The 13,279-nt window shown below is 47.1% G+C and overlaps 2 protein-coding genes across 6 annotated transcripts in view; one reads left to right on the top strand and one right to left on the bottom strand.

Moving 5' to 3' along the window:
• The window catches only part of zhx3a (zinc fingers and homeoboxes 3a), a 22,037-nt gene extending 14,740 nt beyond the window's left edge, over positions 1-7,297 (bottom strand). Inside the window, exons 1-2 of one of the 5 annotated variants that reach the window (XM_058065072.1) lie at positions 6,838-7,297; positions 4,218-4,318 (exon numbers count right to left, since the gene is read on the bottom strand). The gene's annotated coding sequence lies outside the window, so the exon portion shown is untranslated. Of the gene's footprint in view, positions 1-2,758; positions 3,082-4,217; positions 4,319-6,837 lie in introns of those variants that run through there. The other 4 variants (XM_058065065.1, XM_058065082.1, XM_058065091.1 and 1 more) reach the window with 4 other exon arrangements.
• fam83d (family with sequence similarity 83 member D) lies at positions 6,755-13,279 on the top strand. Its single transcript, XM_058065134.1, has 4 exons — positions 6,755-7,401; positions 8,462-8,629; positions 8,770-8,894; positions 10,983-13,279. Exons 1-4 carry the CDS (start codon positions 6,922-6,924, stop codon positions 11,812-11,814), a joined length of 1,605 nt encoding a protein of 534 aa, XP_057921117.1. The 5' UTR covers positions 6,755-6,921; the 3' UTR covers positions 11,815-13,279.

The raw sequence follows: 13,279 nt of genomic DNA, 5'->3' as shown, positions 1-13,279 counted from the left end.
AAGCGCCATATTAGAAACGGAAAGAGTTCCGATATGGGATATGTTCAGAAAGATATGCTTCTAAAGTGGCACCGAATCATCCGTTTGAGGACGTCGGGACATCAAAGTGATGTTCCCCAACTTTTATTGAGCCAAGGCACGTATTTTACATCATCGGCAAACACCCGCAACCCTAGTGAGGACGAGAATTACAAAAAAACGGATGGATGGATGGACACACGGGCAAACCACCAAACAACAATACCAATGGCAACAGGTGGCGACTTGGACGGAAATCGAGAAAAACTCCATTTTGGTCTGTAAACCGACCCCAGAAGTACTTAGGAGTGGCAGCCATACTCATCTTACCATTGTTATGTTATGTTACTCAATACTAATACTCAATAATATGTGACTTTTACTCATCTGTATACACCATTCATTATTTGCAGTAAAATTAATATATCTGCAATATGTCTGCAATACATATCTGCTACAGTGCAATATTATGTGTATATCTTGGATATATTGTATATATCTGTATATATCTTGTTAAACTGTCTTTTTTTTACTTTACTTTTTGTATACTTTTTTTTAACTTGACTATTGCACTGAAAGGAGAAGCTCTCCAATCTCGTTGTACATCTTGTATAATGAAAATAAAGGCCATTCCATACATAATTATGTATACACGTTGTACTGTAAGGATGGTCCATCAACAGTCTCTACTACTGACAGCCGAACTACACCGAAACACTCTCGATACTCTCTCAATATACACACACTCTCAATACTCAAGTCACGTTCATTCGGAAATCACAATGACGGATCATCAGTGGTTTACCTCAACTACTCTTTCTAGGTAGTACAAATCCAGACCTTGTAGAACCCGGACGTACCTGGTTTTGACCAAGGAAAGACAGCTTGACGTGCACCCAACGAAAAAAAAAAAAACACAAAAAACTATGGCCCAAACGAAGGGGGCGTCTCAATGAAGAAATATGCATTACGCAAATATGATTATGAAATAAATATGAGTGCTTTCAGGGCAACGCGCACAATAAAAGTAACTGATGCTCCACATCGATTAGTTCCAGCTTCAAAAGCGATCTGGATGCCGCGGTGGCCATTGTTCACTGCGACACCCGAAACTGAAGCGCTCGTCAAAGAGTTGTTTTATAGTCACAACGAGCTATAAATGAATCAAAACGCTGTCAGAAGAGCCGACGCCGCCATGACGTTCAAACATAATTCAGGCTTTGCTCGATAAGTCAAGACTATTAAGGAAAGAACAGAAAGCCGAGCCGTGCGTGGCGTTCGGGTTTTCATGTTTCACACCTGGAAGGGAGTTTCAAGTGTTTACATTCTGGATTAGATTAGATTAGATTTGCAATTTGAAAAGAACTGCGTGTAAATCGTAGTTATTGCGAGGGACTCGAACAAAGTGGTACAATAGCTCGACACCGCATGGTTTCTGCTTTTGTGCCTGACATTTTCCAGCTTGGGAACATACCTCCAGTTTCTCGGCCCCGGCACTCCAGCGTTTAGCCCCATGGGGTACTTTAGCGTACATTTTAGCACTGAAGCACAAAAACGGACCCCTACTGTAGTCCTATTTGTGACAGTGCGGAGCGAGGCATGAAAGGCGGGCCGCCTGGCCTCATTAGAGCGCTTCCGAAGACACGGGACTCTGTTCCCAGCGTACATCCCGCCGGAGTGAAAACCTCCACGCACGCACAAGTCACCGGGCCGAGCTGCCAAAACGACAACAAGCCAAGAGCTCGTCTACCCGTGTCTTGCTGGTCAGAGCGCACACGCCCACAAACGCCGGAGTGCTCTGGAACGCCCCCGTGGAAAACCTGGGTCCTTTCCTTGACCTACATTATATGTACCGCCCTCGCATGGTGAAACAATTAAAGCCCGTTCCCAAATTTGCCGGTGAATCATACCCGTCTAGCTGCCACCATTCATTTGGCCTCTTGGTTGGTGGACCCACTGTGGCAACATTACTCAGCACCCGGGTCCCTCCCCGCCAGGCAGAGGGGACACATGCTTTTCAAACCTGGGTCAATAATTATGTGCAGTGTAGGAGAGGGGGGGGGTACATTCCTATACCGGAAGTGATACGTTGAAGAGCTCTGGACAACCCACAGTGAGCAAAACACGTAGAAAAGAGCAAGTCGCCTCTGGTCGTGTTTACGTGTAGATGTGTATATGTGTGTAGATGTGCGTGTGCGTGTGCGAGTGGGTGTGTGCGAGCAGGGCAGAAGCACATGTTGGCGGGAGGAAGAGGAGGAAATGAAAGAAAGAGTCCCGTCCGTGCGTTCGGGCCTAGCACAGCGGGACGCGCTCACGGAGATCGCATATGGAGCCCATACCGCTCGGCGGCGGCGGCGGCGGCGGAGGAGGAGCGAAGAACGGCGGCAACCCCAACCATCGTATCCGCCACACCGGAGAGCCACTCCGGCGGCTCTCCGAGTGTGACGAAGTGACGCGTAAAGCCGTTCCAAGTCCATTCACGCCACCTCGGAGACACTTGCCGACGGCCAGCCGACGGCCAGCCGGCAGCCTACACAAGCTTTAGCGGAGTCAACCCTCCTCCCAAAAAAAAAATAAAAAAAAAACAGCCCCTCCACCTACTGTCGCCATTTTATACATAGGCGACTTCATGTAAACTACACCCGATCAACATCCACAATTCCGAGAGCTCGGCGTACATTTTGGTAAACAACTTTGGAGCTCGGCTGCTCCGCCTCCCGAAGAGTCGATGTGTCCTTACCTCAACGCGGCCGACGGGAATCCGACATGAATATATAGAAATGGATAATATCGGATGAGCTCCGATCGGCCGAGCAGGGAGCAGAAGAGGCGAGCGGGGCGGTGGGGGCTCTCCTCAAGTGAACCCGGTGAACTGGCGTGAACCCGTCAGTGACCACGGCGAGGTGCATTACATGACATGAGCTGCCGAACAACTACTGTCCGCCATGCAGGACCGGGCGGCTCCAAAAAATGATAGCGAGTGTATTTCCTAGGAGCACGTGATTGGGAGCGTCATCCTAAATCCAAAAGCCCTTTCATCTCAAATTTTGGAGAGGGGCGGGGATGCATGTGTGTGTGTGTGTGTGTGTGTGTGTGTGTGTGTGTGTGGGTAATAAAAAGGAGGGGGGGACGTATAGACTGGAGGTGGGCTGGTCGATCCGCATATCGATATTACTGCTGCCATGGCAGTACAGTATATCGATATTAGCATAATTATACTTTCAGTTGGCTTCTATTCTCACAAATATCAGTTTTTTTGTTGTATTGTCAAATATATGGAGATATTTTTATATCGTTTGCAAGTTCTGGAGGGCAAAAAGTTCAAGCCCATCGTGGTTTTTAGCTTTTTAATTGTAGCGTTTTTGTTGTTGTTGTTGTTTCATGATTGACCTGATTTTTGCTGAATTGCGTGTAATAAAAATGAATAAGGGATTCGTTTTATGACGTTGCTGACATTGTTACAGCTACAGGGGGGACCGCACTCCAGGTTTATTGGAGTGCTGGAGAAAGAAGCACCGCCGCTAGCAACGGGAGGGGCAATGTGGTTTTCGCCCTGGTCTTGATGTGGCACTGGAGTTTGCGCAACCGGTCTACGTGTGCATTGTGAATTTGGAAAAGGCATTTCACCAATCTGGTACAACCGGAGCAGGCGCATGTTGATAGTGAATGTTGGCCTCCGCCAAGGCTGCCTGGCTTTGTCATCGCTTCACTTCATTAATTTTATGAAGGTAGAATATCTTGTACATCAGCCACGGCGCAGCCACGGCGCAGCCACGGCGCAGCCACGGCGCAGCCACGGCGCAGCCACGGCGCAGCCACGGCGCAGCCACGGCGCAGCCACGGCGCAGCCACGGCGCAGCCACGGCGCAGCCACGGCGCAGCCACGGCGCAGCCACTTTAGGGGCCTTAGGATCTCATCTTTTCTATTTGTGGATGATGTGGTCCTGATGGTCTCATCAAGCCTTTACTGGGGCGCTTCTGAGATGGGATGAGACTCAGCACCTCCAAATCTGAGGCCATGGTTCTCGGGTGGATGGGGTTCAAGTGTCTCAGGACCGGCGCCTCGGCGCAGCATCTGCAGTTATGATCTACGGTCATGTAATTTTGGGTCCACGGGGACAGTGTAGTGACCAAGCAGGTTTAAGTCGCTAATAATTAATGTGGCAATAAAACATGTCCAGCATAACAATGCAACATACAAGTGCGTAACATCGTGATGCAGGCGTTGCGGCGGCAGACTCGCCAGACTCCAAACGTGCAGCCTGGTGAACGCAAGTCAATGTCCGATCGCAGGTCCTTTCTGGAATGACAACAGGAAGCAGTGTGGATTATGTAAATGAGGCATTGGAGGAACGCCTGCATCGTGTCAGGACCCAGCAGCTTGCGTAGCAGCCGAGTCGTGTACCAGCACTTTAGACCACTTTAGAGTTGCACCCCAAAGTGGCAGCCTGACAACCAGGTTAAAGGTCAGACCGGGGCTATGATTCCATCTCTTTTCCTGTCAGCTTGCATTAGCATTCATTAGTGGCGACTAGTGTGTGAGTGAAATTATAGGGTCAAATTATAGCATCAAAAATAGGCATTTTGTGCTTTTTAGCCGTATTTCCAGAGGCTCTCTAATCGTTATGAATAGCGGGGATCTACTGTACCGCGTTTATGAGAAATGGATGCTACCACATAGAAAAACATGTGATGGCATGTGACAGCGTTGCTGTTTCTCAACTTAATAAAGTGCAGGCTTTGTGTGGGGTGAGCCAGTTATTACTTTTGTCAGGCCGAGCACTTATTGGTTATGAAATATCGGCCTTTCCTGCAAGAAAGACAAAAGAAAACGATGAGGTGATGATAGATGTCTTGGATTCACAGCAAGATTGTATCACTAACTTGTTAAGATGGCATTGGCGTGACGTATTAACCCGCATTACGGCCCCCAATTTGGCATTTGACTTCAACATTCATACATCAATTCTGACGGAATATCAACTAGTAATAACAGCCGATGCAATAAATAGCAATTACTAAATTCACAAACGGCAGGGAGAGTCATCAGTTACGGTGATGCGGATGAAAACAAGCTAGGAATGTTATTTATAACAAACAGTGGACGCATACGGAACCATTGCAGTGGTGCGTTTGTGGGGCGATACGTGTTTTAATACGTATTTGACCTTTTTTTTTTTTTTTTAGAAATACACTTTGTGTCCTTTTCCCTGCCTTTCCAGTTAGCCCAGACGTTGCGTGTATGTAGCACTCGGCAACAACAAGATAATGAATCATTAAATCCTAACTGAAAAACAAAAATGTGGGTGTGGCGGCGAGCTGTTATGTTCTCTATTGCAGGTACTCTTTAGTGTCGGGATTGTATACAATCCCTGTCATTAAGTTAAGGAATCTAGCAATTAAATAACACGAGTACATACTGTATGTTGGGACTTGTTGAATAAGTACTACCATCCATATTTGAACAAGTATAATGCAAGAATGATGGATGGTTCGATTCGCCTATTTTAATAATTCCTACATTTGATTCCACTTTCAATCCCTGCAACATACAATATTGCCTTTTGTACCTTGATTAGATTAGGGTTTGGCGATACGGCAAATTTGGTATCAATTTGATAGCAAGTAGTGCCAGAATTAGGGCGGCACGGTGGTCTAGGGGTTAGCGCGCAGACCTCACAGCTAGGAGACCAGGGTTCAATCCCACCCTCGGGCATCTCTGTGTGGAGTTTGCATGTTCTCCCTGTGCATGCGTGGGTTTTCTCCGGGTACTCCGGTTTCCTCCCACATTCCAAAAACATTCCAAAATGTGAGTGTGAATGGTTGTTTGTCTATATGTGCCCTGTGATTGGCTGGCGACCAGTCCAGGGTCATACGCCATACGCCCGAAGACAGCTGGGATAGGCTCCAGCACCCCCGCGACCCTCGTGAGGAAAAAGCGGTAGAAAATGAATGAATGAATGAATGAATAGTGCCAGAATTACTGATATGACTACTTGAGAATTTTCAAGCTGATTAAATGATTTTGGGTTTAATTTATTAACACAAAATAACAATTATTCCCTGATTTCCTTTTATTGCATCAAATTGTTAGATAAAAATAAAGTCAACAGTTCTAAATAATTGAATAGCAGCAAAAACTGATGGCTCTCATTAAAATCTTTGACTTTTTGCCACCAAAGCCGTCCTTTATGCACCGTATTCCCTGAGTTTGTAAACAATATAACAATATAGTATGTAAAAGTAAGGATATCAGCAATGTCACATAAAAGAGAACTGTAAATCATCAATCTTATCACGCAGCTATCGACCATCGGTATCGATGTGATCGATATTCGGATCGAGTCACCCTCCCCGAGGTGAGATAGCAGGACACGATCATCGGACAGTAAAACTAGTTCAATGTTGGCCAACCGTACTAAAGCTATTCTTACACACAGGAGCTAAATGTTTCAACAGGAAGTAGAAGTCGTAGAAACCCCGTAGATCCAATGCATATTTCACATATATCGGCGATATTGTTAACATTTACACGAAGCAATAAAGTTAAAGTTCACCTCGTGATCTTTTTTGGAACAACACGTTTAAGGGCCGAGGAAACAGGACAGAGTGAAACCTCTTGCTGTTGCCGAAGGAGGGCAGAGCGAAGGGACGTCCACGAGCCATGTTTGCATCCAAACTAGCCAATCAAATAGTGTTTACATTAAAATGACAGTCCCACTTGGCCAATCGAGAGCCAGAATTCAAGTACGAGGGTTCCCAGACAGCCAATCGCGACACAGGACGAGGAGGAAGAGAGTTAAACCACAAAATACGAACCTGTGTACCTGCAGGTGAAAAAGCCTCCACCCGCGGGACGGTTAGACGCTTTTGGGGTTCGAAGCTCTCAAGAGGGCGGAAGCAATGGCGCTGTCTCAGTGCTTGGAAGACTCGCCGCTCGGGGCGAGCTCAACACACAGAGGACGGTGTAACATCCAAGAGGCGTACAATGAGAGACACCGGCTGGCGTTGGAGGAGCTGCTGTCCGGCGGGGTCGACAACTTCCTGGATTTCCTCAGGAAAGAGGACATTGCCAACTTCCTGTCGGACGAGGAGATCCAGCGGATCCTCGGCGACGCCACGGCCCCGCGGTGCGTGTCGTTCCTCGGCGAGGACCCGGCGCTGGAGCAGTCTCTCGGCAGCTCCATGGACTGCTCGTCCGTTACGTATTTCCCCGAGGTGTCGGACGTGGAGCCGCCGCCTCTGGAGATCGGCTGGCCCGCCTTCACTGCGGGGTCTTACCGGGGAGTCACCAGGGCTGTGGCGCACTTCCAGCCCAGCTATGGGGAGAGTATTTACGCCTGCAAGGAGGCTGTCAGGAAAATGATCAACAGTGCCAGAGAGGTATGTTTTATTGGAATATGTTATTTTCGTATATGTGTGTGTATATATTATTAACAGGATAAATTATTTCCTTGCAAATGCAGTCAATGAATTGCAATATAATGCATTTATTTAAAAACTAAAAGCTGTCATACAGGATGATCACCATGGTATATTGTTTGATCAGCTAATTTCCTTTTTAATGACACCAGAATGAGCAAAGGGAGGTGCAATAAAAAGCAGGATGAATATTCAATATTCATTGAGGTGTCATAACGCCTTATTTGAGCTGACAAGCCGGTCTAGTCTTCCAAGAAGAAGAAACCATCCGAGCGTCAGGAGCTCCTCGGGCCTTTGCACACACTTGCAGGAGATGCGCCTCAACTTGCTTTGCTGCTGTCATTTTGAAGTTGCTCTTTTATTCGAGAGCGTTACAAATTCTGCCTTTTGTCAGTTTTGCGGAGAAAAAAAAGTCGACGCAAAACTGTTAAATGTGGAAATTTTGTATTAGCTAAGACGGCAGATAATAGCCTTTTGTGATGGTAAGGAACTTCTGGCACAAAAGACTGGAACTGTGCATAATTATCACCGGGAAGACATTTCTCTGTTTTGGCACATCCTCCTTAAAATAATCCATGCATTTTCATTCAAATAAGGCAGATGAGATTGTACGCGTCCACGGCCAGACTGAAGTCTTAAATCTGAGATTAATGTTAACATCCATGTCTAATCCTGCGTACACAACAGCATGTGAAATTCCACCCCATGTGGAAAATCTCACTGCAAAACAAATCCCTTATAAAAGGTTCTTGTCTCTTTTTTGGGGGGGAGTAGGGGGGGGGTCATTTGTTTGCTGACCAAGTGTTACTGCAGATCGCCATAGTAACAGGCGACTGTTGGAAGCGGGCGCATCAGCACACTTATTAAAGGGAGCGTGTGTGACTGAGATTCCCGCTTATTCCCAGTTTTCTTTGAGCGAGGCCTCGCGTTTGATGATCACGACGACGCAATCCATGTCGAACATCTCCACGAGCACCGCCGCGAGCAGCACTAAAGTCATTGTGTCATTTTCCACATGCAGGTGATCGCCATAGTTACAGACTCCCTGACAGACCTGGATATCTTTAAGGATCTTCAAGAGGCATGCTCCGTCCGCAAGGTCCCCGTTTACGTTCTGCTGGACCAGTCCAGCTGCCCCGCTTTCCTCAAGATGTGCAGAAACGTTGGCGTGCGCCTGGATGACCTTCAGGTATGCTTCCGGTTCCTTCAGTGAACATCTGCTGGTGTTAAGTCCAAATATTTCCTTTGAGAGTTGATATAACCGGGCAAGTCTGATCACTGCTCTTTTGTCTCGTTCTTTAAAAAAAAAAAAAAAAAAAAACCTTAAAGCAAATGAGAGTGCGAACCATAACTGGGACGACTTATTACACAAGATCGGGAGCAAGGATCACCGGGAGAGTTCACGAGCGCTTCATGCTTATCGATGGCATCCGAGCGGCGACCGGCTCATACAGGTGACTATTTATTCCAGGTAGAGTCTTCATGTATCCTCCAGGATCTCCTAGGAGGAGCCGATATTCCTCCAAAGTCCAGGGTTGTTCAGGAAGAATGAGCGTATTTCATGGCTTCGGTTCTCAAGCATCGTCCTTGAACGAGTCAGTGACCGTTTGAAAGGCGAGTTTTGTAAGTTCTGAATGGGTGCCGCAGGGGGGCTGTCGTCACATTGTTCCTCCGGAAATGTTGGTCGGAAGGGGGGCCCCAACCGAGATCATGCCAGATCCTTAGACCTCGCCGTTGGGGATATGGAAAGGATCTCGTTTATGCTCCACCGCTAACATCGTTGACCTTGAACATAAAAATAAAGCGATCAACTGAGTGGATCGGGATGTGCTGATTCCCGTCAGAGAGGAATATCGCCCATTGAAGTCCGTTCATTCTTTTTGAACAGCCCATAATATCATATTTTGTCTTGTTTTATTTAATTCACATTTAAAGGAAAACTGCACCTTTGGGGGGAATCTTCTTCTTTCTCTTTCGGCTTTTCCCTTCAGCACAATAGAGCAGCGACACACAATAACCCGCACATAAGACGTTTTCCATTTGGGAGAATCTCCACCTATTCCAGCTGGGATTTGGACTTCCTGCCAAAACACTCTGTTTTAATTTATTCCAACCACGGAATAACACCCTGCTGCGATAGAAAGTACGTTGGGCGTGTGACCAAACCATATAAGGAAGCCCGCTCCTCTGTGACATCACAAAGGAACAGTTTTACCACGCCTTCTGAAAACGAGCGTTTTGAGTCTTCCCAAACTTCCTTCAGGGCTGATCTCCAAATGTTACCTGGAACTTTGGCATGGTTCCACACGAGAACACAACCACATTTATAGGTCAGAAAATAATAATATTAATAATAATAATAATAGGTCCGCTTTAAGTGGCTTCTTTATTTATTTAATTTTGACACAGCAAAGCCTCCATACCAAGGATCCTTCCGTTCAATTCCTCTGAGAATCCTTACAGACGTCAATGGACGGATGTCAGCAATACGGACCTGATGAAAGTCTGAAGACCAGACTAGCTAGAATTGACCTGTTCCACATTTGGATCTTAATGAGGTTTCAAGTAGAGCTCCGACATGCAAAACCCAGAAGGGGAGTGTGACAAAAAGCACTCAGAAAAAAAGTCATTTATTGAAAAGGATAATTCAACTGAAGTAGGCTGTTTATCAGCCGATCAAAAGTTTAAGACCATCACTCCAAAAATTACAAAAAAAAAAAAACTCTCCAAACGAGGACAAAACATGCCTGAGTAGGACTCGGTAATGAGTAGCGCCATCGTTCTCGTTCATCACTTCAAAAATGGGTTCGGGTACGCTTGGCGCGAGTTGACTGTTTCCAGCAGGCTACTGGGAACGTTGGTCCAAGTGGTGAAGATGGCTTCACCAACTGGTAGGAACTGATGGCCATTTTTATAAACGTCCTTAGCATCCATCCCCAAATGTTCTCTATGGGGTTTCAATCAGGGGGACATGCGGGATGGTCCAAAAGACTGATGTTCTCCCTGAAGAAGTCCTTGGTTTTAAGATTTTCATCAGGTTTGTATATCAGTCGTTATCGAGTTAACAAAACTGTAAGCAAACATAAATAAAATGAGTGAAATATATAAAAAAAGAGAATCATCCGTGCATAATAGCTTCTCTTTTGGGGAAAAAATGTGCACCGAGGATCTGTCAAAAGTTTCATCTGGTTCTAATCTGGACCGCACATGTGGTAGCAATTGGAATTTAACATGGACATTCCCGTTTCACGTGTCCGATGCACCACGGATCCGACAACACGCATGCACGCTGAAGACTAATGAAACGGTGGAACTGCACCGATTTGCTATTTATTTGGTTGTTGACCAACACACGGCAAGCGGGCCACACAGATGGCGCCAGGAAGCACGATGGTGGGTCTCCATCAGTTGCTTGATTTACGTATATCGTCTCCACAGCGGGACTTGAACCTTTTTCACATGAGCCACGCTCACCGTTTTGGTCCTAAAAGACGGAGCTTCTGACGGTCCTTCATGTTGGTTCCTGTCCATCTTGCACGCAGGTTCAACTGGACCGACGGGAAATTGAACACCAGCAACCTGATTGAGCTTTCTGGGCAGATAACGGAGAAATTTGACGAAGAATTCCGCATCCTTTACGCGCAGTCGCTACCCATAAACGGCCGAGGACCTCCGAGCGTCCGAAACAGCGGGATCTTTGATCACATTCCCGCCAAACATCTGCTCACTTCCTCGCCATACCCGAGGAGGGAGAGGCCTGCGGAGTCGGTGCGCGGGACCAGCACGCCGGGCCGTCGGCTCCCGCCGCTAACACTGCATCCGCAGCGGGAGGCTTCCTCTCCACAAGCGGGTGAAAGCGGCGGTGGCGGCGCCTCAGACGAGTCCACCACGGGTGATGACGTCCAAGAAGACGTCCTCGCTAGCGCTTTAGCTTCCCAAGCAGAGCAGCCTGCAGAAAGCAAGCTAGCCCCCGTCGGCGTCGCGTTCCGCCATGCGGCCACTCAGACGACCTCGTCGGTGGCGGCGGACGGCGACACGCAAACCGACCTCCAGTTTGCGCAGGACCCCGACCTCACCCCGTATATCGGCACCCGGAGCCCGAAGCGGGCGACCTCTCCCGGCGAAGCGGCCCCGGCCGGCACCTTGAAGGACTGCCTTCATAATCTGACCAAAGAGCGCCAGCACCACTACTCGGCCATCCGCTCCAAGCTGGAGCACCTCATGGCCGCTCTGTCCCAACGGCGAGAGCTAGCAGACATCGCCGCCATAACTCACGGGGTGCACGGCGTACCGAAAGACGTCCCGTGGACGGACCCTGGACTGGTTCCCGATAAATCCATAGTCACATGGCCAAGCGCTCGATGCGTTCACTAGTCGGACTTTAGGGTTTTTTCTCCCCAAGTTGGTGCATTTCTTTGAGTCCTTTCTACGCAATTCTTACGAAATACTACAGTAAACCTCGGATATATCGGATTCAATTGTTCCCACTGGTTTTGTCCGATATAAGCGAAATCCGTTATATGCGTATACCGGAAAATGTCCGTTTTACGCATATATCGGATTTATATCCGGTATATGTGTAAATCGGATTTTATCCGTTATAAAAAGGCACTTCCTTGACTATGTTTCCAATGTACCTGGACGCGCTTCGGCGAATCGGAGCGCCATCCAATATATGCGAGGGAAATTTCATGGAAATGCATTGGAACGGGACTGGAGATTTTGTCCGAAATAGGCAAAATCCGTTATAAAAAATCAGATATATGCAATGAATTTTTATTGGAAATGCATTACAGAAAAAATCGCTTCTTTTTTATCTGTCCGTTGTGAGCGAATTTCCGATATATCCGAGTGCGATATATCCGAGGTTTACTGTACTTAATACTGCAGAAATTGTGCAATACTACTGTCACTGTAATTACTGACCTTCCCAGAAATGTACAAGTGCCTTTGTGCTGATGGAATCAAACACGGCTGTGCTCAATGCATCTAAATATACTCCGTCATTGTGCCTCGCTAATAATAAAGTGGCCTTTTTGCTCTTTAGTAGCGTGCTGTGTTCACTTTAAGCCCGATTACACTTTTTAAAAAACTGCAAACAAGTTGTCATGAAGTGACGGGATCAGAAGCTTCAGAGCACACGAGGAAGCAAACGTTGCCAACGTGGCGCGACAAAGACAATAAGCGCGGCCGTCTTCTGCACTAAATGAGCGGAGACAACATCTGGGACGGCGACGCCTCTTTGGAGAAGCTCTGTCATTGATGCTGATTATTTACACGCGCTTATTAAACGCCGTCTCGTAGACTCTTACGAAGCAGTCAGAAGATATACTTGCAGACAGGAGAAGAAGCAGCGGGTAGGAATGTGTGCATAACTCCATATTAGCAATGCTCTACTGAACGTCCTCCTGAATCTCCACATAATAGCGGCTTTGCACGGGCGCTAACGCCGCTGAGCCTGGCATGAGGAGTGTTTTCAACTTCCTGTCGTGCACCAAAGGTCCTGCTGTGAATGATCAAAACACATCAGAGTCTTGGCTGGAGTAGTGAGAAGTGTGTTCAGTTTTAGTCCCGCTGAGCTCGATGTGTGGAATGTTTGGCCGCCCGAGGTGCGAGTGTTCCACATCAATGTATACAGATTTAGGAACCCACGGAGGACAAAGCCTACTTTGCACGGCAACATCTAATGCTTGCAGATCCGGAGCAACGTGTTAATTAGTCGGAAAACATTCCCGTTATTTGCACTCGTTTTGTTCGTTTCCCATGAGGAATTTTTCCAGTTTATGAAACACTAAACCGTTATTGTAAGATCTTGTATGAAAAATCAATATAAAAGTAT

This window comes from Doryrhamphus excisus, chromosome 1, assembly GCF_030265055.1.
Source record: "Doryrhamphus excisus isolate RoL2022-K1 chromosome 1, RoL_Dexc_1.0, whole genome shotgun sequence".
Classification (NCBI taxonomy): Eukaryota; Metazoa; Chordata; class Actinopteri; order Syngnathiformes; family Syngnathidae; genus Doryrhamphus; species Doryrhamphus excisus.
This window is presented reverse-complemented; position numbering and strand designations above follow the sequence as displayed.

Coding starts and splice junctions, on each gene's coding strand:
- fam83d (XM_058065134.1), top strand. CDS start 6,922: ATGGCGCTGTCTCAGTGCTTGGAAGACTCGCCGCTCGGGGCGAGCTCA. Junction 7,402..8,461: donor TGATCAACAGTGCCAGAGAG/GTATGTTTTATT, acceptor TTCCACATGCAG/GTGATCGCCATAGTTACAGA. Junction 8,895..10,982: donor GCGGCGACCGGCTCATACAG/GTGACTATTTAT, acceptor TCTTGCACGCAG/GTTCAACTGGACCGACGGGA.